General features: G+C 53.8%; 15 protein-coding genes across 15 annotated transcripts; 7 read left to right on the forward strand and 8 right to left on the reverse strand.

The window, feature by feature from the left end:
- Positions 1-93: 93 nt before the first annotated feature.
- Positions 94-315, forward strand: GNI_101610 (hypothetical protein; the record flags this gene model as incomplete). The annotated part of the gene is made up of 1 exon (XM_011132868.1): positions 94-315. One exon carries the CDS (start codon positions 94-96, stop codon positions 313-315), a length of 222 nt encoding a protein of 73 aa, XP_011131170.1.
- Positions 316-802: 487 nt separating this feature from the next.
- On the forward strand, positions 803-1,573 carry GNI_101620 (hypothetical protein; the record flags this gene model as incomplete). The annotated part of the gene is made up of 1 exon (XM_011132869.1): positions 803-1,573. The coding sequence occupies one exon, from the start codon at positions 803-805 to the stop codon at positions 1,571-1,573; it is 771 nt and encodes a 256-aa protein (XP_011131171.1).
- Positions 1,574-1,825: 252 nt separating this feature from the next.
- On the forward strand, positions 1,826-2,911 carry GNI_101630 (putative exosome complex exonuclease; the record flags this gene model as incomplete). Its single annotated transcript, XM_011132870.1, has 2 exons — positions 1,826-1,944; positions 2,116-2,911. The coding sequence occupies 2 exons, from the start codon at positions 1,826-1,828 to the stop codon at positions 2,909-2,911; spliced, it is 915 nt and encodes a 304-aa protein (XP_011131172.1).
- Positions 2,912-3,206: 295 nt separating this feature from the next.
- Positions 3,207-4,712, reverse strand: GNI_101640 (hypothetical protein; the record flags this gene model as incomplete). The annotated part of the gene is made up of 1 exon (XM_011132871.1): positions 3,207-4,712. The coding sequence occupies one exon, from the start codon at positions 4,710-4,712 to the stop codon at positions 3,207-3,209; it is 1,506 nt and encodes a 501-aa protein (XP_011131173.1).
- A 1,091-nt stretch (positions 4,713-5,803) lies between these two features.
- On the reverse strand, positions 5,804-6,937 carry GNI_101650 (hypothetical protein; the record flags this gene model as incomplete). The annotated part of the gene is made up of 1 exon (XM_011132872.1): positions 5,804-6,937. One exon carries the CDS (start codon positions 6,935-6,937, stop codon positions 5,804-5,806), a length of 1,134 nt encoding a protein of 377 aa, XP_011131174.1.
- Positions 6,938-8,203: 1,266 nt separating this feature from the next.
- On the reverse strand, positions 8,204-9,667 carry GNI_101660 (hypothetical protein; the record flags this gene model as incomplete). The annotated part of the gene is made up of 1 exon (XM_011132873.1): positions 8,204-9,667. The coding sequence occupies one exon, from the start codon at positions 9,665-9,667 to the stop codon at positions 8,204-8,206; it is 1,464 nt and encodes a 487-aa protein (XP_011131175.1).
- Positions 9,668-9,915: 248 nt separating this feature from the next.
- GNI_101670 (putative 60S ribosomal protein L7) lies at positions 9,916-10,883 on the reverse strand (the record flags this gene model as incomplete). Its single annotated transcript, XM_011132874.1, has 2 exons — positions 9,916-10,390; positions 10,585-10,883. The coding sequence occupies 2 exons, from the start codon at positions 10,881-10,883 to the stop codon at positions 9,916-9,918; spliced, it is 774 nt and encodes a 257-aa protein (XP_011131176.1).
- A 242-nt stretch (positions 10,884-11,125) lies between these two features.
- Positions 11,126-11,472, reverse strand: GNI_101680 (hypothetical protein; the record flags this gene model as incomplete). Its single annotated transcript, XM_011132875.1, has 2 exons — positions 11,126-11,315; positions 11,354-11,472. The coding sequence occupies 2 exons, from the start codon at positions 11,470-11,472 to the stop codon at positions 11,126-11,128; spliced, it is 309 nt and encodes a 102-aa protein (XP_011131177.1).
- Positions 11,473-12,248: 776 nt separating this feature from the next.
- Positions 12,249-13,373, forward strand: GNI_101690 (hypothetical protein; the record flags this gene model as incomplete). The annotated part of the gene is made up of 1 exon (XM_011132876.1): positions 12,249-13,373. The coding sequence occupies one exon, from the start codon at positions 12,249-12,251 to the stop codon at positions 13,371-13,373; it is 1,125 nt and encodes a 374-aa protein (XP_011131178.1).
- Positions 13,374-14,899: 1,526 nt separating this feature from the next.
- On the reverse strand, positions 14,900-16,581 carry GNI_101700 (N-acetylglucosamine-6-phosphate deacetylase; the record flags this gene model as incomplete). Its single annotated transcript, XM_011132877.1, has 3 exons — positions 14,900-15,453; positions 15,697-16,276; positions 16,399-16,581. The coding sequence occupies 3 exons, from the start codon at positions 16,579-16,581 to the stop codon at positions 14,900-14,902; spliced, it is 1,317 nt and encodes a 438-aa protein (XP_011131179.1).
- A 33-nt stretch (positions 16,582-16,614) lies between these two features.
- Positions 16,615-17,861, reverse strand: GNI_101710 (actin; the record flags this gene model as incomplete). Its single annotated transcript, XM_011132878.1, has 2 exons — positions 16,615-16,759; positions 16,873-17,861. The coding sequence occupies 2 exons, from the start codon at positions 17,859-17,861 to the stop codon at positions 16,615-16,617; spliced, it is 1,134 nt and encodes a 377-aa protein (XP_011131180.1).
- A 23-nt stretch (positions 17,862-17,884) lies between these two features.
- GNI_101720 (putative vacuolar protein sorting-associated protein 26) lies at positions 17,885-19,091 on the forward strand (the record flags this gene model as incomplete). Its single annotated transcript, XM_011132879.1, has 4 exons — positions 17,885-18,010; positions 18,100-18,543; positions 18,650-18,945; positions 18,986-19,091. The coding sequence occupies 4 exons, from the start codon at positions 17,885-17,887 to the stop codon at positions 19,089-19,091; spliced, it is 972 nt and encodes a 323-aa protein (XP_011131181.1).
- A 122-nt stretch (positions 19,092-19,213) lies between these two features.
- GNI_101730 (major facilitator family transporter) lies at positions 19,214-20,627 on the forward strand (the record flags this gene model as incomplete). The annotated part of the gene is made up of 4 exons (XM_011132880.1): positions 19,214-20,185; positions 20,233-20,350; positions 20,389-20,516; positions 20,553-20,627. 4 exons carry the CDS (start codon positions 19,214-19,216, stop codon positions 20,625-20,627), a joined length of 1,293 nt encoding a protein of 430 aa, XP_011131182.1.
- A 507-nt stretch (positions 20,628-21,134) lies between these two features.
- On the reverse strand, positions 21,135-21,674 carry GNI_101740 (hypothetical protein; the record flags this gene model as incomplete). The annotated part of the gene is made up of 1 exon (XM_011132881.1): positions 21,135-21,674. One exon carries the CDS (start codon positions 21,672-21,674, stop codon positions 21,135-21,137), a length of 540 nt encoding a protein of 179 aa, XP_011131183.1.
- A 241-nt stretch (positions 21,675-21,915) lies between these two features.
- On the forward strand, positions 21,916-23,223 carry GNI_101750 (hypothetical protein; the record flags this gene model as incomplete). The annotated part of the gene is made up of 1 exon (XM_011132882.1): positions 21,916-23,223. One exon carries the CDS (start codon positions 21,916-21,918, stop codon positions 23,221-23,223), a length of 1,308 nt encoding a protein of 435 aa, XP_011131184.1.
- Positions 23,224-23,361: the final 138 nt, after the last annotated feature.

Raw genomic sequence — 23,361 nt, forward strand, 5'->3', positions numbered from 1 at the left:
CCCTTCGCCGCGGCGCCGTACGCCGCCTCGGCCGAGCGAGCCGCCGCGGGTGCACAGTGGACGGCAGCAGATCAGTCAGCCGGTCAGTCGACCATGATTGACCAGTCGGCGGCCGCACAAATGGCAGACTCCAAGGCCCCGGCTGCCTCTAATGCTGCCGCCACAAGGATCCGGAACCTGTTTGCCAAACCGACGCTGGCGACCCACGCCAAACCCGAGGAGGAAACCGCGGGTAACCGGCGCGTGTGGCGCGCAGATAATCCCTTCAACCGAGTGCTCTCTTGGTGCGGCTGCGTCACTCTGGACGAAGCCTAAGCCAACCGTGCGCGAGCAAGGGCGGCCCCGAAAGGGTGAGTCCGAAAAGGCGACCCCGAAAGGGTGAGTCCGAAAAGGCGACCCCGAAAGGGTGAGTCCGAAAAGGCGACCCCGAAAGGGTGAGTCCGAAAAGGCGACCCCGAAAGGGTGACGCCGAAACGAATGAAGCGTAGGGGTGCTTCCTCATTTTTGACCACACAACGAACCAACCAAACAGCCCCACAAACAACCCCAAACATGGACGGGTGGGCGTGCAGCGTGCGCTGTACGTAATCCAAGACAGAAGTTGGCAGGGCAGAAGTCGGTCGGGCAGGAGTCGGTAGGGCAGAAGTCGGTCAGTAGGCCTAAACTTGTTACATCTGCTGCCGCAGACGATTGCAGGCCAGTCAGTGGGCCGTCGCGACGCGTGGAGGAGGCGAACAAGAGGTCCCTGGACTGATATATAGGGGGTCCAAACTCTTCGTCGGAAAATGTGTGGGCTACGACCATGGCCAAGAAACACGGACCGCAACCTGCCCAGCCATCTCTGGCGGCAGCGTTGGACATGAAGACGCCGGAACAGTATGCCGCGCGCCTCCTGTTACCTGCGCCGAACACTAAGGTGGTGGCACTCGGAGTGAATGCAGCGCCACATGGCAGCTTCCTCGTTTCGCTCGACGGTCTTTCAACTAAGTACGAGCACAAAGTCATCCAGCGCCCGGCGGCCATCGAAACCATCGAGATAGACCGACCCGCCGTGGACCCGAAAGCCAAGCTCGAGAAACCAACGTACGTCCAACTCCCACCTGGACGACAGGTCGTCCAACCCATCATACAGCCAGTCCTGCAGCCAGTGGCAATGCAACAGCCAGTGGCAATGCAACAGCCAGTGGCAATGCAACAGCCAGTGGCAATACAACAGCCAGTGGCAATGCAACAGCCAGTGGCAATGCAACAGCCAGTGGCAATGCAGCGGGCAGTGCCGCAGCCAAGGGAGCAGCCAAGGGAGTTGGGAAGCGACCGTGTGGGGATGGTCCCTCTAAGCACGGTGGGGACGGAGTCTTCGGCCGTGGTCGTCGGGAGCTGGGATCGCAAGACGTCGATGCGCAGCGGAGCCAAGGCTTTGTTGCGTCGCGCGAGCTCTTCGTTCCGACGCCGGAGAACGCCGCCGGAGGCGGAGTGGGGTGAGGACGTTTGGATCGCCAACAGCCGCCCCATGAGCATCGACGCCGAGCTCCAGCGGGAGCTCGGCGGAGCACCAGCGCCCGGAGGCTACTAGCCGTCTCGGCCGCGCCGTATCTTGAATGCCATTGACCAACATTTCCCGAGCGCATCACCCCGCATATGTCCAGCACACTATTGAGCATACATATTCGGCACACACGTTCGACAGCGGTGCGATACGTCTTATCTTAACCCGTAGTCTGGCCAGTAACCCTAGTCTGGCCAGTAACCCCGTTTGGGGAGCTTCACTGTGGAGTGTTTACGTAGACGGCGAGGGGGGGCGGGTGTAATTTAAACAGAGCGGCAAATGGATGGCGACATCCAGGCAAAGCTGGTTTACCTCTTAGATAGTCTCAAGTCATTGGAGCCCACACAGACAGTAGTCACTGCGGGCAAGGAAATTAGCCTGCCTGAAGGCACCCTACTGTAAGCCGCACGTGTGTGTGCCCCGTTTGAACCGACACACGACATCTAATGTATGCATCTAATGTGTGCATCTAATGTATGCATCTAATGTGTGCATCTAATGTGCTTGATAGATGCACATGCGTGTGTATGACGTTGTGACATATTGTCTGTGTGACGCGTATGTTGCAGAGGTCACGGCATTGTGGCGGGGACCGCGGTGGAGGAAGATAACGAGATTGTGACGCGTTACTACGCGTCGCGTACGGGTTATTTGGTGAGTGTGAATTCGTTAACGTATGTGGCGCCTCTGCATACCCGTTACGTGCCGGAGACGGGGGACGTGGTGATCGGGCGTGTGGTGGAAGTGGCTCAGGGTCGTTGGTCGGTTGACATCAACGCGTCGCACTTGGGCAAGTTGATGTTGACGTCGGTGTCGCTGCCTTCTGGGGAGCAGCGGCGTAAGACGGATGCGGAAGTGGTAGACATGCGTAGATTCTTTGCGGAAGACGACATCGTATTCACGGAGGTGCAGAAAGTGAATGGCGACCAGACCTGCAATCTGCACTCTCGTAACGCCCGTTACGGCAAGTTGTTCAACGGCTGCATGGTCGCGGTACCAGCACCTCTGGTCAAACGCCTTGCACAACACTCTTGCGTTCTCCTTGGCGACGTCTATGTCGTTCTTGGCAACAACGGCTTCGTATGGATAGGTACCAAACCCGAGACCACTTCCACTGATACACTCAACTTCGTCGAGTCAAAGGAAAATAGATATCTATCTGTTACACCAGATGTGCGCCGGAAAATCGCACGCGTGCGCAACGCCATCCTTCTACTCGCAGACCTCAACCTACTCATCTCCCCAGACAGCATCACCACCGTCTTCCATGCAACCAACGCCCTCGCCATTCCATCTAGCGAAATACTGCATCAAACCAACCGTCTCAAAATACTCAAACAGTGTTGCCAAATCTGCACCGATTAATTCCCCCACCGAGAATGCACCGACGAATAAATTGGACGACGACGACGACACGGATAAACGCAAGACGGATAAACGAACGCAAGCCTGTTTGTTTCACATAATTCAACCTCATGTTAACCCCCCTTACTACTTTAACCTTTGCCGCTTGAACCCCCTACCCAGTTAGTTAGCATCGACGTGATAGTAGATGACCAATTGGCATCATCCAGCACCTGTCCATTGTGTTAAAAATTCATCATTACTGTTGTTGCCCAACCGCACGCACTTGGCGAGGGAGGGAGGGAGGGGGAAGGGGTTACCATTTCCAGACACCGTAGCCACCGGCGGGTCCCTGTCGGGCGAGCGGGTCGTCTTTGCAGTTGTTATGGAGTGCATTTATCGTAAGGGTGTGGGGGAATGGTTTATTTTGGATCGCGATGAGAGTATCGCTAATCAATCGCCTTGTAGCATCGTCCTTGCGGTTCATCATGGATACGGTGGGTATGGTGGCCTGTGCTGTGGGGTCTGCCCTGAGTAAGAGTTCCTCGGACTGATCGACGATCTTGCTGTCTTGTCGTACTTTGTCGATCCAATGTGCGAGTCGTCCGAAGGACACGAAATTGTAGGGGCGGCTGGGTAACTTCCACTCGACCGAACCTGAGCTTGTAATGTGCTCCTCTGGCTCCGCTAGACTGAACAAACTCGACGCCGGGTCTGCTACCATTCGCGCGAACATACCCGGACACCAATAGTAGCCCTGAGGGTCATCCGCCGGGACTACGTTCGGTATGATCATTGTTCCGCCTAACGCGAGGGACGGAGCCAGGACTGAGGGGACGCCCGTGGCTGTCGGGGAGACGCCCGTTGCGGGGGCGCCGGCTTTTTCATACACTTCAGCAGGATAAACTTCAAGATAGACGTCGTCGGCGTCGGCGGGTTTGGCGTCGTTGCCTGCGCGTTGGTATGAAACAACGCCTCCATTCTTAACGGTCAGGTTGGGGTATTCCACCAGACGGTCTTCGCAGAAGAGAGGAAGGACTTGCTGGATGAGTTCTTGGTTCTTAGTGCGTTCCTCTCTAGTCTTGTACTGTATGACTTTCTCCTTCCGGACCCGTTCGACTTCCCGTTCGGCTTGCCGACTTGACTTATCGTCCCGACTAGACTTATCGTCGGCGTCCAAGTGCTGCCGGAACATGCCTGGTCGACGGAAGTGTTCGACGTTCATGCGACCTAATGCGTTGGGCAAGTCGAACATGTCGTCGGCGTTCACCGCTTCGTCGCGCCAAATAGTGTCGGTGATGAGTGCGTAATGGAATGCTCGGGCAAAGTGCCGTACACGAGCCGCGGTTTCAGAGCGCTGCTGCTCTTGATCGAGGACTTCGCCGCTCTGCCCTGAGGAGGCTGCTAGCGTCACCGGGTATGTGAGCACTAGTTTGTGCAGCAAGTCAGAATACCCACGCAACGCGGCCTCTGTAGCACCAATTGCCGGGCGAGAGAGGGCCAACGACTCGGCCAAATTACATCCAGCATCCGCATACCCGGACACCTCCCCCAACACCGCGTCTATCAACAACCCATCGAACACCTTGCGAGTCGACAACTCCTCACGCACCTCACAATCCCCCTTCCCTCCACTCAATGTACCCAACTTCACCAACATCGCACCCGATGACTTCACCACCAACCCCGCCGCCTCCAGCGCCGCGTCCGGCGCCCCTGGACCCGACGGGTCAAGGGCGTCCGCAGCTATTACAAATAACGACAGCAAACCCGGCCCCGTAGACCTCTCCGAAGATTTCTCTGCGATACAAATACTCACCATTTTTTTAGACCATCACAACACCACACGAAAAGCAGGCACACACAAACCCGCTGATACTCAGCCAGCCAGTCGGACCTCTTTAGACTGGAACACTTAGAAACAGCCAGCACGCCCAGAGTCGTGACGGACTGTACATCTTGGCGCACTATATATTCTTGATGGAACCCAAAGTTCGTAAGACGTGGCGTCCATCCCATCCGCGAATTACGGCCACCGGGCTGCCGCTTCCCTGTCGTCCGCCCGTCGGTCCGTCGAATCTTGACCGGATCAAATACCCCCACGCCCAAACCACACCACGAGGTAGTTTTACCAGTCGTTCTGCAGCACCTGGGATAGAGACCGGCGGCTCGAGGTGGTTCAGGTCACGGACAGACGTGCTCTGATTCAGATTTGACTACATGTTCAAAGTTAAGCTAATGGCTAAAATTCGAAGTCTGCTCGTAAGCGTCTTCTTCCATGGCTGCGACAGACTCACGGTTTCCGTCTTGGGCCGCATCCACCGCGCCTTCCTGTGTCTAGTTCGGGCGGGGGACTGTCTCGCAGTCACCACCTTGTAAGTTCGGACATGCCGTGGTACTTGCCGGCCTGATTCGTAATGATTACCGCTTCTGTCGCCAACGACCCGAAGTGGGGCTTCGTAACCATAGGCAGTGAGTGCAGAGAGCGAGTCTTCCACAATGTCGTTGTTTGAATGAGACATCGCCGGATGCTCCTCAATGATTGTCGACGCTGACTGCACTTTGGAGTCGAGCTCCTGCCCGTCCAGCTCACTCACTGGCTCATAATATATCTATTCCGAATTGGCCCAAAACAAAGAAATGCCAAAATCGAAGTCTGTGGCTTACTTGAAATCCACTTGAAAGATAGCGTCATGTCCTGGTGGATCCACAATCGAACAGGCGCATCCAGACACTCATACTAACCCACAGCCATACAGGGCCATGCCCAGCAGAACTGCTGGAGATCTCCACTGCACAAACCATCGCCAAACTTTGGTTTACTATCCTGTTTTGTAACATCCCTGAGGCCGGCGCATCGAGGTGGTTCAGATCAATGATAGACGTGTTAAGCTACGGGCTAAAATTTGAAGTCTACTCGTAAGCGTCTTCTTCCATGGCAACAATGGACTCACGGTCTCCGCCTTGGGCCGCGTCCGCAGCACCTTCCTCTTCGGTGACGTCGAGTTCCGGTGGGGCACTGTCTCGCAGTTTGTACCAAGCTGCGCCAGCAAGCAACGCGGCCGCCCCGGCTGCCGCGCTGCCGATGGCGATTGCCTTGTTGTGGTCCGGAGCTGGTGCCGGTACAGCAGTGGTGGTTATGATGGGTACAATTGAAGTGGTGGTGGCGCTGGTTCCGGTGGTGCCGCTGGTTCCGGTGGTGCCGCTGGTTCCGGAGGTGCCGCTGGTTCCGGTTCCGGAGGTGGGTGTGCTGGTGGTCGTGGTCTTGATGATGCAGTTGATGGTGTTGACACTCTCGAGAATGGTCTGGGCCACGCCGTCGGCGTCCATGGTGATAGGGAAGACCCCGAACTCACCTTGGTCCTCCTTGAGGTTTAGCGATTTGGACCAGAACTTCTTCCACCAGTTTACCGCCTTTTCCACAACGAGGGTAATGGGTACCACCTTGTAAGTTTGCACAGAGTGGGAGAGCTGCTCAGCAGTCGGATACCACACATGGGTTGAGCAGTTGACTTCGTCCTCGACCGTGGTGTTCGGCGTATCTCCCTCGAACTGAGTGTCGCACGAGCCGCTACCCGGTGAACAAGCGGGCATGTCGTGGTACTTGCCCGGCTCGTCCGTAATGATTACAAAGATATTTACAGCTTCTGTCGACAACATCCCAAACTCGTGCTTCGCAACCACAGGCAGTCCAGACAGCGCGTCTTCCAGAAGGTCGTTGTAAGAATCGGAAGGCGCCGGCAGCTCCTTGATGATTGTCGAGGCTGACTGCACCTTGGAGTCAAAATCATTCCCATCGAAGTTGCACACTGGCAGGTAACATGTGTCCACAGACCGATCCCAGAACAGGGAAATGCCAAAGTCGAAGTCTTCGATGTTATCGTGCAAGCTCGTCAAGATCCCGCTAATGTACTCCTGTGGCTTACTTGAAATAAACATGAAAGATGACGTCATGTCCTGGTGGATCCACAATCGGACAGGCACATCCAGACACTCGTACTCCTTCCCCCACACGGCAAACAGTGTAGACAAAAATATCCAATGCATTCCCCCCCCCCTCACCACCCGTCGTTAAACATGCATTTGGAGGCGAGGCGGCAGGCTGGTGTCTTGTGACCATAGGCGGCGCCAGCATTGTCGTTTGTGGGTAGAGACGACGAGGGACGCGCGGCCATGACCGCCGCGGCTGCCTGCATCTTGGCTTCAAACTCGTGCCCATCCAAGTCGCTCTATGACACGTAATTCATGTCCCGACAGGAGGGAAATGCCGAAGTCGAAGTCGTCAATCATTCATGCAGATTTGTCAATACACCCTGAATGTATTTCCGAGGCTCCTAAAAAATTCAGTTGAAAGGAACCGTCACGTCTTGACGGACGCACGGGCATCTAAGCATTCGTACTCCTGCCTTAGCACGGCAGTGCCCACCAGAGTCACTAAGCTCTCCGCAGCATCCCCCTCCCCTAACAAAGAGTGCATCCTTCGTGACATACGCCCTTTGCAGTGGCGGTCCCTACCCGCCATCCTGGTTCTCGGCAGTGGGCTGTAGTTTATACCAAGCTGCGGCCGCCACTATTGCCGCCGCCCCGGCAGCTGAGCCACCGATGACCATTGCTTTCTTGTCGTCTGTTTCTTGGTCCGAGCCCGGCAAAGGTGTGGGTATGTGTCTAAGAGTAGTCACGGTTGTGGGAGTTGTGGTGATAGTAGTCTTGAGGATGCAGCTGACGCTCTCGAGAATGGTTCGGCATCCATGGTGATTGGGAAGACCCCAAACTGGCCATGATCTGCCTTGAGCTTTAGCTCTTTGGACCACACGTCGGTCTACCACCCTACGTACTTCTTTACGACGAGAGTAATGGGGACGACATTGTAGGCTTGCAGAGAGTGTGCCGGCTGGTCCACAGTTGGGTACCAGACATCCTTTTTGCATGTCACTTGGTCCTCGACCGTGGTGTTTAGTGTGGAGCCGTCTGCTTCGAACGTTGCGTCGCATTTCTTTAGTCCGTCTTCGCAGCCGTCCATGCCGTGGTACTTGCCCCAAGATATTCACGGCTCCTTTCGTCGGTCTCGAAGTCCTTCCCGTCCATTTCGTTCACTACGGCTCACGCAATTAAGCTGACAGGGCGTCGTGGGGTGGTCGACAGCTGCCTGTTTTGGTTTTGAGGCGCTCGTCATAAACTGGAGATAAAAAGCTGGTGAAAGTCCTGGCTGAAAGGGGGGTCGGATGAACAGCAAAGTGGCGGTCACGCAATTGCGTAACGTGCTGAGACTTCGGCCCGCTTCCGGTCTGGTCCTGCTGGGTTAGTTCATGGCCGTTAGTTTTCTTCTTGGTCGTCTTCTTGGTCGTCATCTTTCCACTCGTAGCGCGCGTTGATACTGATAGTTTGAGGAAAGGGTTTGGCCATTGCCTGCGTGAGTGCTCCAGTAATCCACTCCCGCCTGCGTTTCGAGAACACATTGGGGGACAGCGGCGGTGTCGACTCTGGTGGTGTCGACATTGGTGAGTCAACTGGAGTTGGAGCAAAGCACGGCATAGCGTCGCTGCGAGCCATATCAGGGTGGTGGGTCCCCGAGAGCCTTACCGCTCGCGCGGATTGAACCCAGCTCGCTGCTTGGTCAAAGGGGAGGAATTCCGACATTTTTTGGCGCGGCTCTTCGGTGGCAATGACCATGGAGGAGAGGTCGCCGTTACTAGACCTGTGGAACAAGCGCTTACTCATGGGGGTATCGGAAGGACCGGCATACAGGGCGGAACAGCAGGAGATGCCTGAGCCATTCCGCTTATACAACTCCACAGGATACACAACCAAGTAAATGTCATCGGCATCGTGAGGCTCCGGACTGCGACCTGCAGTGGGGCGCTCTCCGATCCACCTACCGTCCACGACAGTCGCCTCCGGATACTCCACCACGAAATCTTCGCTAAAGAGAGGCAAATATAACACTGGCTGCTCAGACCTTCGTCTCCGTGGCTGGACCGACGAGTGTGTCGGATAGACTGCCGAACGTCTCGGAGCGAACAAACGAGGCCGCACGGTCCAACGCGGGTCGTCTCGAACCGAACGCCGATCCGAACCTTCTCTCCTCGCCAGCTGCGCTTCGCCTCGCCACATCTTATCGCACACGAGAGTGTAATGATAAACTCGCATAAAGTGCTCAACGTTCTCCGCCACCTCATCCCACTGGTCCCACCGACCGGCACGACCATCTGGGTAGGTCACCTTCGGCGCGCCCACCAGGTCCGAGTAGTTCTTCGGTGCCGTCATATCGGCCGTCTCAAGCTTTGTCGACACACCGTCCTTGCGCGTCACACTGCTCTCCAGCCAGACACTGTCTGCCAAGGACTCTAACACGCCCCGAAGACCTCCCGTCAGACCGGTCACTTCCCCGAACAAGGCGTCCACCAACAGGCCGCGGAATATTCCGAACGCCACACCCTCACACCCGTCGGCACGATAAGACGATAAGCAACTGGAAGACGGCGAGCTACTGGAAGAAGTTGAGCTAACGCGAAATGGCGAGCTAAGCTCAAGAGTGAAACCAGGACGCGGTTTGCCAGAGAAAGACGGGACGTCGATCAGTGACGCTCGGTTAACAGTCCCCAGTTTGACCAGCATGGGACCCAGCATTTTGGGCATTACATCCTTGCCGCTGCAGAGGAGACCGTGCCACCACTGACACATCCTGAGAGAAGGGTCAGGCAAGTTGGAGTGAATCACGAAAAGAGACAACAGAGCCACCTGATAATAACCTGACCCACATCCTGTAATGGTCTTCATTCCGTACGGATATTTCCCCGGAAATTCACTTTAACCGGCGCCGTGTCGCCGGCAGTCACGTCCCCAGATATTGTGGCAGTGGTGGCGCCGGATTCCCGCCCACATTCACAAACTCCCAGTTAAGCAGAGGCAGACGTCTTGAGAAGTGTGGTGGTTTGTGTTGTAAAAAGTCTGGCGCTAGATTGCGCCTGACACCACGTTCGAGCGGGCGTAGACAACGTCACGAGGTAGAGACAACGTTTGGCGGTTTAGAGCATCTTCTGGACGAGCTGGTTGATGTACTGTTCGCGGTTACCCCAGTCTCCCTTGCGGAACTCGTTGAAGCCGTGTCTCTTAGCGATGAAGCCGCCACGAGGAGCGTGAAGTTTGAAAGTCCAGAGAGCGCGATTGACTTGGCGGAAGTGGGGTCCGCAGGTAAGGATTTCGTGGACGATGTCCTCGACGCCGCGTACTCCGTATTCCCCGAGGAGATCAGCGACCTGCATGTTGTCCGTTATCCGCACACGCGAGCGAGCGCCCATAGGACCGGTCCTCAGGTAGCCGCGCTTGTAGATGAGCTTGCGCACAGTCTCGAGGTCCGGGTATCCGAAGGTGCAGAAGGGCTCGATGTGTTTAAGCATGTTCAAGGATGCCTTATTGACCTTGACGAACGCAGCATTGTGCAGCTGCAGCAGCCGGAACAACTGGAAGATCTTGCGCACACGGGGGCACAACTTGTTTACACTAAAACACAACACGTGTGCTTCTGCGACTTATCCCTTCGGACGCTCCCAACAAACCGTCCAGACGTCCCGTATTTACTGTGCCGCGGATTAATTGCGCCCCCAACGGGGGGTGCACGCGCGTGTGCAGACGTCTGGACAACCAACACAAACAGTTGGAATTTGCTGGGCATCGGTGGCGCAATCAATACTTACCCTCGGATGCGGACAACGAGAAGAACCTTGGGGTCAGCCGGCTTGTAAAAACCACCGTTGGCCTTGGCCTCCGCCTTAAGGCGAGACTCCTCCTCCTGCTGGGCAGCGTACTCAGCCTCATACTTGGCAAGCTTGCCCTGCATTTCGACGAGGAGCTCCTCCTGGGCCTTGGCCTTGGCGGCCACGGCTGCCTGCTTCTCCGCAAAGTGCTTCTGGTCGCGAGCCAGCTTCTTCTTCTGAAGCTCGTTCTGGGGAGCAAATTCGAGGTCCTTTTGCGACACACTGTAGAGATCCGCCATGGTCGTTGCTAGCCTCCAAAAAAATTACACAAAAAAGTCTCGGAGCCCTAACGGCTGGCTGTACAACCGGCACGAATTCTGTAACCGCCCGTGTCGCCTACTTTGCGACCGTCCCCGTTTCGGCCGGTCGAATTATCCAACTATAATAAAGAATACCCGTCGGGCCTGGAACTGGAAGCCCTTTTGCGACGCCGCTGGGCACAGCCTGCGAAGCGTGTGCAACATCCCGATGTCCGGAGGGTTCATCTCTGGGAGCCCTCCAGACCCTCCTGAACAGCCGGAAGTTCTACAACGGTCGACTGCCGTAACAGTGTGGCCGCCTCATCGCAGAGTACAAGAACATGTCTGACGCCGAAGCGTCTTTTGAATTCCGTAACTGCCATTTCAAGTTGCTTGGATGCGGCTTCGGGGATATAGGTGTTAACGGCGATTCTACCTTGTACCGAGGTGTCCGGCTATGCACCTGATACTGAGACCACTCCTCTGGCGAAAGACCAAAAATCCGCTCATCCGTGTTCGCTTCCGCCAGTATATCCGCAAGACACATCCTCAGATGCGCAACAATCAAGTCAGCTGTTGCATCGGTCATTGTCGTGTTCAAGATTGACAGCAGCGCTCTGCAATTGTTGTCAGGCTCCGTCCCATGCTGATGCACAAGCACGGGAATTGCCTCCGCGAACGAACGGGCCCCTGCTCGTCAAGTTCTACACCGCGGTGATTCGTGCAGATTGTACCGCGCGAATGATACGGACAGTCCGACGGCGGCTTCATCCCGATGTCCGGAGGGCTCACAGAGATAAACGGAGCAGGCATGTACGGACTGTCCATATCATTCACACGGTAGAATCTCCACGAACCATCGCGGAGCGGAGTTCTGCACTTTGGACTGTGTACTCGCAAGACGCGCCGTGATACCTTGAGTGGTCACTCTGGCGACGTGCAGAGACGGCTGCTTCTCGTTCTCTTCATTTCGCCAGTAAATTAGCCAAAGGTGTTCGTACTCACTCAACGTGTGGTACACACGCACACGTTGAGTGAGTACGAACACCTGGATATATTGGAACTTAATATTGCCGGCGGCACAGGAGATGAGTAGTGGGTAGCTTTTCGTGCTCGGGCGTGCTCGGGAATACAGATCGTTCAGAGGTAGTGACGACGAACTGACAGTGGTTATTATGTCCGGAGGGCTTAGAGGGACAAATGGGTGGAGCTACTACCGCGGCGGGATATAAGCACCTGCCACCCGTCGCATCAACTCGTTCTACAGTTCAACTGAGCCCAAGCCCAAGCACAGGGCAGTTAATTTTTCGGCGGATGAGAGGGGAGGTGAGCAGTTCGACGAGTTTCCGGCAAGTCTTTTGTTTGATGGCCGTGGGCCACAGTCCCCCCTTCGTGGGTGGTGATCCCCCCCTCGTAAGCGATGCTCCCCCCCTCGTAAGCGATGCTCCCCCGATCGAGGCAGAAGGTTCCAGCGTCACTGCAGAAGGTTCCCCGTTTATGGCTTCCCCACCGGTGACTGAAGGTTTCCCCTTTTCGCGGGTGTCTGCGCCGGAGCCAGTGCCGAAGTTGAGTTGGTTTCTACGTGGGTCGTTGCCGGTGCGTTTGACGAGGTTGGCGATTGGAGGTTCGAGTGAGTTGTTTGGGTCGTCACGGGAGAGGGCAGTGGAGAGGTTGTGTGCATTGTGTGGCCGTCCTATGCACGAGTTGGTTCGGGGGGCGACGTTGGCGGACCTGGCGGAGTGCAGTTTGGATTACGTTGAGTGTGCGGCGGTAATCGGATTATTTTACACACGCGTGTTTGGTTCATTTTCGGACGAAGGTTGCAAGGCGTTGTTGGGCGTCCTGGAGTTACACGAGTACGTGCAGCCGGGACGGACACTACGGCGCGCAATGGAGGCCTGGGCCGGCGGCTGTTTGTTTCTCAAAGCCGGCATAACAATCGATCAACTCGCCGACTTCTGCGCATACGAACTAGAATACCGACCTGCCATGGCGCCAAATGGCTTCGCATTAGAATGTCTAAGACCCAAAGCACTTTCCCGACAGAATTATGAAACCCGCAAAGGCAAAAAGAACCGACCAAATCTGTTCAAAAACCAAACGGTTCCGCAAGACCTCGGTGAAAATAGAGAAGACCTGCGGAGTCTTCTACTCCGCTCCGGACAACCAATCACTCTCGCCCAGTTCCTAAAACGGCTCTCAGTTGCCGAAACCACCAAAGATACCCACACCGGTAGTAAAGTCTCTCCCGCCAAGGCCGCCTCTCCCGCCAAGGCCGCCTCTCCCGCCAAGGCCGCCTCTCCCGCCAAGGCCGCCTCTCCCACCAAGGCCGCCTCTCCCGCCAAGGCCGCCTCTCCCGCTAAGGAGCTTGTTATCACCAAGAAGGAGCAAGAAGCCAAGCATCTGCAAACCGCTACCACCCAACTCTACCCAAATGGGATGATCCTCGATACTGGTGGGTCCCTGCACCACTCACACGACCATGCGTGACGGGGATCTTGTTTGGACGTGTGTGTGTCACTTACGCACACACTTTGTGATCCGTTTTTGGTTCCCTTTTTTTCTTGATCTCACAAACCCGTGTCGGATTATCGGTGTGGGGTTGCATGGATGGCGACCAGAAGACATTCGATGCTATGTGGCGGCCAGCCAAGTGGAGACGATAACTGGTTGGTTGGGGTCGTCGTCATGTGAATGAAGTGGGGGCAGTTCGCCAGTCTGTGGGTGCGTAGACAGATATACGTCGGCAGACGACTGGCACACGGTTGATAAGAGCGCGTGTTGACGGCGCCGGAGTGGCCCACGGAGAGCGAATTGTGGCGTCTAACAAGCCCAGGGTTGGTACGGGAGAAAGGGCCGGCATCATGCCGGATCGCGGTTGGGAAGGGTACTCGCTGATGTCGCTTCAGTGGTTCACGGTTGCTGGGAAAACGAGGGGGTGGCCGAAGACAGCCCACGGCTGTCGTAATTACGTACGGACCGGACGGACGGCACCTGAGCGAGCCATGGCTGGCAGCCGGACTAGCAGGGAATCTGACTGGCCCACGGTTATGGTGAGTTCGAGATTACGACACGCCGCTGGTTTAGGTACTAAGTGTCGGCACACCAAGGGCACACGGGTGCGTCGGAATCGTAGATGTGTGGTTGCATGTGAGGGATGGCACCAGTGGGACGGCTTGGTGGCTGTGAGTGGTTTCGCAGGGGTTGTCAAAAAAGTGCAGGAGATTGACAAACGAAATACCGTGTAGCAGTGGACTAATCGAGCCCAGCCCGGTCCACGCTGGGTACTGAAGGAGGGTCCACAAATGATGGCTGTTGTGTCTTACTTGTGTGGCAGTAAAAACGGGGCCAAAAAAATTTCAGCATGAGAAACCCAGTAGCCTCGAGACACACCGAAGGCGCACTTGCGAGCGCCGTAGCGATTGCAGGCCTGCCGAAGGACACGCATCCGCGCGATGGGTCTGAAGCGAGCGGTCGGGCAGCACATCCGACCGGCGGCATTTCCTATGAGCCCCGCAACTTCCGAGGTGGTCCTGATCCGCGACTGCATCCGCGAAATGATCCCGGACGCAATCGCCAGGACGCGCCCAATGCCCGTTACGGCAACAATAACTACGACTACAATCGAAATGTGCAGCAAATGTTCGGTAACTACAGAAGGTAGCCACCAGTCAATTCGACGAGTGTTTAACTGCGACGCCAGGCCCATCTTGTGACGACACAAGAAGTGAGGTCATCGCGAAGTGAGGGTTTGCAAGGACACAATTTTTTTACGGTTACGATCAGCCACATGTCGACAATTATTTCTTATTCACCTTTTTTCCACACATCAGACTCATAGATGTTCTCACACCTATTAATCCTGTAAACATGACCTTTCAAAACCACCACAGCCAAGCCCAGGTTGGCTGGGTTGTATGCCCAAAAGTTATGGAAAGATACCTTCGTGTATGATTTTAGTGAAAAATAGGTGTTCGTGACTCGAACCGGGGGGCTCCAGCTTAAAAGTGATGTGGTTACTCGTAGGTGGATGGTCTGGGAGATTCGGGCACGATATGTGTCATAGCTGCAAATTCGCGGGGGACATCGGCGTGCATGCCGGACTTAGAGTCGTAGACTTGTTCACCCATGACCCAGGTTTCGTGTATGATTACGTCGTCGTCTAGTACAATGAGATCAGCGTCGGCACCAGGGTTGAGGTGTCCCTTCCATTTGTCGATGCCGAGGCATTCGGCAGGATGAGTGGAAGCAGCGGTCAGTGCGTAGGCGAGGCCGCATTGTGTTTCGCGTGCGAATAGACGGACACATTCATCCAGAGAGGCGACGACTCCTGCTAGTGTGTCAGTGCCTTTTTTGAGAGCGCGACGGGGCGTGCCGCCTACCTCGACCTCAGTTTCACCCAACTTGTACATCCCATCTGGTAGTCCCAATGCCGCCATTGCGTCCGTGATCAAACACAACCCGTGTCTGTTGAGACAGTATGCGATGCGCAGCGAATACGGGTGGGTGTGGATGCAGTCCGCAATCAAGCCATAGTACAACGTCGATGGACAGTAATTCGACCCGCAGTCTGACTCCGCGTTCTCCAACAACCCAGCCATCTCGCTGTACTCCAAACACATCTTGCTACCAAACTCACTCTCCGGCTTGCACTCGTGTGCCCGAGAATCCCGCGTCTCACCACAGCCCGTAACCGCTGACGAGGCACCCTGGCGTGCTGGCGTGACGACCTTTTCCGTGCTGATATCTTTCGTTGCGGCGACCTTGTTGTTTAGCATGGTAAAGAAGGGTGTAAGCTTGGTGAAGCGTTGACCCATCTCGAGTGTCTTAGCCGAAATGAGACCGGGCAGAGCGGGTTCTTTGTGACCGAAGGCGTTCATGGCGGAGAAGAGGTGGGTAAGACAAGAAGCTCCCTGTGCGAGAGCACGGGCGCCTGTCTCATAGTTGGAAGTAGAATGGCCCAGTGACACTACGATGCCTTCGCTCGACAGCTGCTTCACAACGTTCATCGCACCCGGGTGTTCCGGGGCCAATGTTAACAATACAATGTTACTCCGGTCTTCGCCATAACATTTATTTAATACCTTCTGCGCATCCTCCACCGTCGCACATTCTGGAATCGACTGCACCAGATGCGGTGGGTGACAACCCCGCTTCTCCATCGAAATAAACGGCCCTTCCGTATGCACACCCAAAACCGTTGCGCCATTAGCTGCTGAACCCTCGCGGTACGGAATCTGCGGCAACCGATGCTTATACTCCTCCGGAGTGGCAGTAATAATCGTAGGACAGTACGACGTACACCCAGTCTGAGTTATCAACAGCGAACACTTATCCAAGGCGTACTTTAAATCATCCGACGCTGAAAAATCCACGCCATACGCCCCATTCACCTACGAACAAGACACATACATGTGCACACCATTCACCTACATGTGCGATCATACACACACATGTGCGATCATACGCACACATGTGCGAACACACACGGGCACAAAAATATGAGGTTGATTACCTGTATGTCGATGAAGCCGGGTGCAATAATTTTGTTGTAGCAATTATGTCTATCAATTCTTGCCGCTTCTCGACCTCTCTCGGGGGTTACAATCTTCTTGCCAATAACCCAAAGCTCATCGGAGACCAGTTTTTCATTTCTGAGGACACGGGCGTTGTAAAAGCAGTGCGCGACTTGTTCCATTTCAAAAATATTTTGCACCAGAAAAAAAAAGAATTATCGATAGCGTTCTAAAACCGAATCGCCGGAATCTTGATATTCATGTAGTGGTATCCAAGATTCTCCGTGAACATCTTTCATTTCACAATAAATCTTGCCACCCTGCCAAACTGCATACACGCCACTTTCCGGTTTCCGTATTCTAAAAACACACGATGCACGCACGATGCACACACGATGCAAACACGACGCACACACGACGCACACACGACGCACATAAATACAACGGAGATGAGCACAAGTGTGGGTGCTTACTTGACGAGATGCTGTTTAGCTTTTGGTACAATCCTTGTAAGAGTGTCGTGTAACCTTGTGTCTAGACCATCGAAAAGGGAGCTACCACCGGATAGGATGATATTTTGGAGCATGCTTGTTCTGAGGTCGATAGGGCATTTTGCAATGGAGCCCATGACAATATCGAAGAGGGGTGGATGGTCTTTTTCTATAAGGGCAGGATTGAATAGAGCTTCTGCGCAGTAGAAGCGTTCGGGGCCGAGGTTTATTTGGCTGGTGCCGTCTCTAAGTTTAAACCCGTCGGGGAGGGAGAATTGGACGTTGAGATCAGTGCGGAGATCCTCTGCTGCGGGATCTAAGGGTACGTAGCAGTAAGTTTCTTTAATGAGTCTGCAATATTCGAAGTCGTCTCTGGTAGTGAAAGCGAAGCCGTTGTTGCAGAGTAATTTTTGAAGGTACATTGTGAGCTCCTGACCGCCGCAGTCGATCCTGGTGACACCTTCATTTATGATTTGTCCCTCCATAACAGGGACAACCTGCGTGACGCCTTCACCAATTTCCGTGGTGAGACCCGTTGTCATAGCTACTGAATAAAGGCCCAGAACCCCTTGTACCTGGATGCTGACTTCCGGTGCTCCAAACATCTCAAAAAGCGTCTCCAAAATCTTCTGCTGATGAGTCCTCGAAGCCTTAGGCGGCTGCGTTATAAGAATGGGCGCCTGGTCACCGGTCAAACCAAACTTCCCGGAGAATACGTGCGTCCATATCTCATCCATCGAGTTCCAGTCTTTTATATGCCCGTGGTCAATCGGACTGAAGAGAGATAGCTTGTCCCGACATTCCACCGCCTCCTCTCCACAAAACACCGGATAACCCCGATATTGCTCCACGAACCGCCGACGTGGCTTGCCCACTAACGCAGGAAATACACCTGAAGGCTCCGCGGCGTGGCTGGACCCAGCCTTGATATAACCTGAACCCAAATCAACCACTATTGGCACCGCCGACATTAATTTCAAAAACACTTGTTTCCATGGTGATGGTCGCTGTCAAAGCATTCCCCATGAACATACAATCCCTATTCGGCGGTCAGAACGGTCAGAACGCACCCGTCATAGTAGACATCATCATGGATCAACAACCATGCAAGTCTTTCAAAGTATGCCGAACCCCAGGCAGGAATATCGCACTGGCAGCAGAAATATCGCACTGGCAGCAGAAATATCGCACTGGGGGGTTTCCCTTTAGGATGGAATGCCGATAAAAGGATCGATAATAGTACATTCAGCGGCCAAGAATCGGATCAATGTAACGGGGATTAATATTGAGTTAATAGGAAAGCTGGAAGTGAGTTCATGCAAGAATCCCCTGAGTATTAACTTCTGCTACGTTAACAAGTCCTTACCAATTATCGATTCCAACAACTACCCGTTCACATTCAAAAGTCCAGAGTTGCCTTACAATACATACAACGGTGTTCGCGCAAAAGTCCGTTACTACCTCAAGTGTACAGTTACTAAAGACTCCACACCTATATATAAAGAATTAGACATCCTCGTCTTAAACACGGCCCAAGGCCCTCCCATCCCCGTCAGGCCTCTCAACATTGACGTGGGCATAGAAGATTGCCTCCATATCGATGTCAGACTTGACAGGAATGCCATCAATCTTAACGGGCAAATTCTGGGTCATGTACGAACACGCCTATCACCGAACCCGGACACTCACCGAACCCGGACATTCACCGAACCTGGAGGTCCATTCCTCGTTGTAGGTCCGGACACTCATTTCGTTGTAGGTCCATTTCTTGGTTGTAAAGTTAGTTGTAAAGCATATGGAAATCAATATTCTTAGAACCGAGATCGTCGGGGGCATCCTGAGTGATCAATCGTCCGCGGAAGGACAGCTTACACATGAAACCACCCCAGTTTTCCGGTACGAACTCATGGATGGAACTCCGGGTAAAGGAGAAATCGTACCCATCAGGATGAATTTAAGGAACGTCCCTGTTGGACCCACGGAAATAAATGTCGCTAATAATTTCTCGGTCAGATATTTCCTCAGTGTTGTCATTGTTGACGAAAGCGATCGGAGGTATGAAGTTCACATTGTTCTAACCATCGGTTCTTCGTAGGTACTTCAAGAAACAAGAGGTATGGTTCTACAGGTCAGAACAAACTCCGGAAGTGACTGAGACTGCATTCGAGATACCGGAAGGATGCCTCCATTGTGATCCGTAGTAGCGCACACGCGTGTGCGGCTGCAGATGGCACCAAAAATCATCACAAATAAATGGGTGAAGGTGTTCATCTTCGCCGTTGGGCTTCTTTTGGGTACTAGGTACTATGGAAACGGCTCGGCAATGATCAATCTATTCCTCAACGGGGGAATAAGGAGCTGGATGTGTTCTGATGCGCTGGATCTGACGACAATAGACGGGGTACCATATTGTCTGGAACAAAAAGACAATATAAAGTCCCTGTACTCAATAATGTCAGGATGCGAGCTCGTGGGGTCTATGGTGGCTGGCTTGCTGATGGATTATATTGGTCCCCAGATTACCGCTGGTTTCGGCATAGCAATGCAAGTATTGGCGATAGTACTGTATATAATGGACTCAGCGGACACACCGACACTGGCGGCCGGGATGGTAATCGGAGGACTGGCAATCAACTGCGTGGCCAATCCTTCGTTTGTTCTCAGCTGGGATTTCCCGAACAACGCGTCGCTATGCGCTTCATTGACGATTGCTGCTCAGTCGCTGGCTTCCGGTGTACTGCCGGTCTTGGGCGCCGTCTGGGGCATGACCAACATGAGTTTTGCGGGAATTTGGCTATCGTACATGATCTGTATTATACCAGTCGGATTGCTATACATAGCAGCATTGCCCTCGAGCACCACAAAGGCCATGGATGAAGACCCCCCCAAGCCTTCCAGAATCGATGTCAGGGCAGAAGAAGACGTGGAACTTATATCTCCCAGTCCCGCTCCGAATAACGAGAACACCCAGCCTTCTCGGCGGCGTTCCAGCAACGCGATAGACGCGTTCCAAAAGGCGGACTCTGTTGAGGACGCTCTTAACCAAATGGGAGAGGAATGTCACGAAGCTCTACAAGCTATCATTAGTCCAGAATATATAGTTCTGAATCTCATTAATCTCGGTGCACTTGTGATGGTTGCCTTCTTCAACCTCAACACGGATGACCTGCTGGGTCCCAAGGCCGCGCGGTTCGTTGCTACCTGGATGCCCTTGCAAGCTGTATACGCTCTTCTCTGGGGTGCTATATGCGATGTGACCACCACGCCGCCAATCATGTTGCTCCACTTCGCTGCGGTAAGCTACACACACTGGTGTGTTCACGTCATTTCCATCCTTTCTAGTACGCCTTGATATACCTTCTTACCTTGGTCACGTCGCCCGTCGTGCAGTATTTGACAGCAAACCTGTTCTTGATGTTCCTGCCATTCACGTATGCCATGAAATACACTCAAATGATAGGTAGGAAATCTCATTTTCCGCATCTTCTCTTTTCCTAGCAACATGGCCTTCTCATATCCACGGCGTCCTCTTCGGCGTCTGCGGTGCCGTGTCAGGTAGCATGGCCGGAATACTGACGCTCATGTCCAAGATGGGACACCCAACCTCTCTAGCACGCATTTTGCCGGTAAGCCACTCATGAGAGAAACACTAGTTCCTGCAGTTCGTGAGTATAGCTCATTTCCTTCCCGTTGCATGGCTCTGGATGAGGTCGGCCAAAGCGGCCAAAGTCGCCTAGTCTCGACTTGAGGCTTATATCAAAACAATACTGGAGCCTCGCACCGGGCAGAATATTTGTTGCCGTATTTTTCCAGTTAGGCACATATGAATGAGACCGGAGCGTGAGGGGGGGGGGGGGGTCAAAGACCCAGCCCTCTGTGCAAGGCAAAAATTGCTGGAACAGAAAACGCAAACACTCAGAGGGCGCAGAGCACGAGACTCGGTTTGGACGGTGTTTACAAAAATAATTGCGGGACGCGGGGGAGGAAGGTAGTTGGTTCAGGATCCTCAAAGGCCGTGAGACCAGAACCTCGCGTAAAGAAGGCACTGCCGAGGATTCTCCTGGAGTGGGAGAAGCGGTCTTTTAGGACACAAAAGACGTCGGGCATATTTGGGACAACGCGCGTGTGTTTGCAGCGCATCACGGAGAGGGAGACGTTTTTACAAGGGTTGAAACGAGAAATCGGAAATACTACCAACCCAAAGGGGCTAATTACAAAACATTATTAAAACAAGAAGAGCCCTTTTAGGTTCGCGTGATAGTCTTTCTCGACCCGAAATATATTACAAAGTAAGTTAGCCGAGAAAGATGACAATTATCCGTTTTGCAGATGTCCAAATCGTCCTCCAAGCATTCTCTGATCGAGACTTCATCGAGTACCAATTTGCCCTTAGTCAAGAAGTCCCGCGAATTATCGCCCCTCGTCTCATTTCTTAGTCGATGCCAGCACATGCAGCTGCCGCTGAATGCTTTCTGGAATAGGTTTGATTCCCTGGAGCGTAGACCGTTCGCCATGCCTGAGACGTCAGCAAATCTGTTGGTCCATAAGGAATCAGTTTTCTGGCAGGAAAGGATATCCCTTCGGCCAGGGGCTTGCGACAGGCTGTTATTGGGGTTAATTCGTTGCATCGAGGCCTCGGTGATGAGGGCGGTCATTTGCGGCACATCCGGAATTGGCAAGTCGGCGCTGGTGGGGGAGCTCGTTTGGAGGTTGTCAACGCAGGCTCCAATGTTACCGATACTGTGGGAGATGCCCGCGGCGTCTCTCTTGGTCGCCGGAAACATAGCGGCAATATTTTATGACCGGTGCAGAGTTCGTTGGACACTGTCAGCGTGGCTTACGTCGTTGGGGAACGAGTACCGTAGCGGGGCTCCGGCTTTACTGGTCTTCTCTGACACTCGCCAGCCTCCAGAGGTCTTGTGCACATCTTCTTGTTTGGTCGTGGTACCGGCTTCACCAAAGCCAATCTCAGCCCTCACTAAGGACGGGCTGGACAGGTTTTGCAACGGAGGCGGATGTAAAAAGATGTTCGTGCCGGCGTGGACTGACGATGAGTGGTGTCTCTATTGTGAGATGATTGGATGGAAACAACCTCTTCAGGGACCAGATGTGCGGGATTGCATGGAGCGCAACGTGGCATGTTGGACTGGTCGGAATCCGCGGGATCTCGCGGAGGCTATCTCAGCGGAGAATATGGATGAGTGGATGGCACAGCGGAAGCTGGCCGTCATTAAGGCAGGCATTCAGGGTGATGGTTCTGGAGCAGAGCAGGCCGTGGAAATGCCGAGCAGTTCCATGGACTCGAAGGTGGTTGAAATGGTTGCCGATGAGGAAGACATCTTTTGTCCTTTCGTTGGCTTTCGGACCCCCTTGGTGAGGATGAGCGTGGCGGCGGCGATACATGAGCACTATCGGAACGAATTAGTCCAGAAGTTGAATATGCCTGGAATTTCGTCGATCGGATTTTCGTTCGAGCTCGTCTGTCAGATGTTTATCTCGCATGGCTACGAGTTCAGACATGAGGAGTTTAGCGCTGATTCTAAGGGCATCAAAACGGGACCTGCAATAGGCGATAAATGGTGGACTTCCGATCATTATTTGGGCTCGGTGACATGGAGAACATTTGAGTCGACGATGATTAAGCTGAAAAAGGAGACAAAATCCTGGACACAGAAGCCTATCTGCCTCGTACCAGCAGAATCGAATTTCCCATGCGTTGATATTTTGTTGTTGAAGAAAAAAACCGCGCATTTAATTCAGATCACAGTTGGTAAGCGTCATAGCTTGGCGCTGGAAAAACTTCAGGACATGTGCGGTGTCATGAAAGCGACGGGAATAACCAAAATACGGTTCTGCTTCATGTTGCCTGAAACGAGACTGCACGAGTGGAAAGGGATTTCTGGAGGCAAGGCCATGCCAGACGAGGTCTCAGTGACACTTATCGCCGTACACCACCAGTGGCCCGCTGCTGCCCGCCGGACGCGAGGTCGTGTCAAGACGTTGAATGGAGAGCGAGAACTTCGCCATGCCGAGAAAACTGCCACCGAAATTACTGTTGAGCCCACACTGTCAGAAGTGCTTCAAGGACTCCAGCACTTGAAGCAAGAGGTGAAGGATGGGCTGACCGAGGTGAAGGAAGAGCTGAAGGGGGTGAAGGAAGAGCTGAAGGGGGTGAAGGAAGAGCTGAAGGGGGTGAAGGAAGAGTTGAAGGATCTACGGACGGATGTCAAGGATGGTTTAACGGCAGTGCGAGATGAAATTCGGACTTCCAACGAAAAACTCATGACTTTTCTTGGCACTCTGCTTAATAAACCTGCGATTACAGGTAGCTGACGTGGATACAGGTAGCGAGTTTCGAACGCCTGAACTTAGGATCATCTTATAATACGCTAACTGATGCGTGACTTTCACTACATCATCGATCCGATTGGAGCTTAGTTGTACACACATGCCAGTGCATGCTCAGCGTTG

Source organism: Gregarina niphandrodes, assembly GCF_000223845.1.
Source record: "Gregarina niphandrodes unplaced genomic scaffold scaffold00021, whole genome shotgun sequence".
NCBI classification, from domain to species: Eukaryota; Apicomplexa; class Conoidasida; order Eugregarinorida; family Gregarinidae; genus Gregarina; species Gregarina niphandrodes.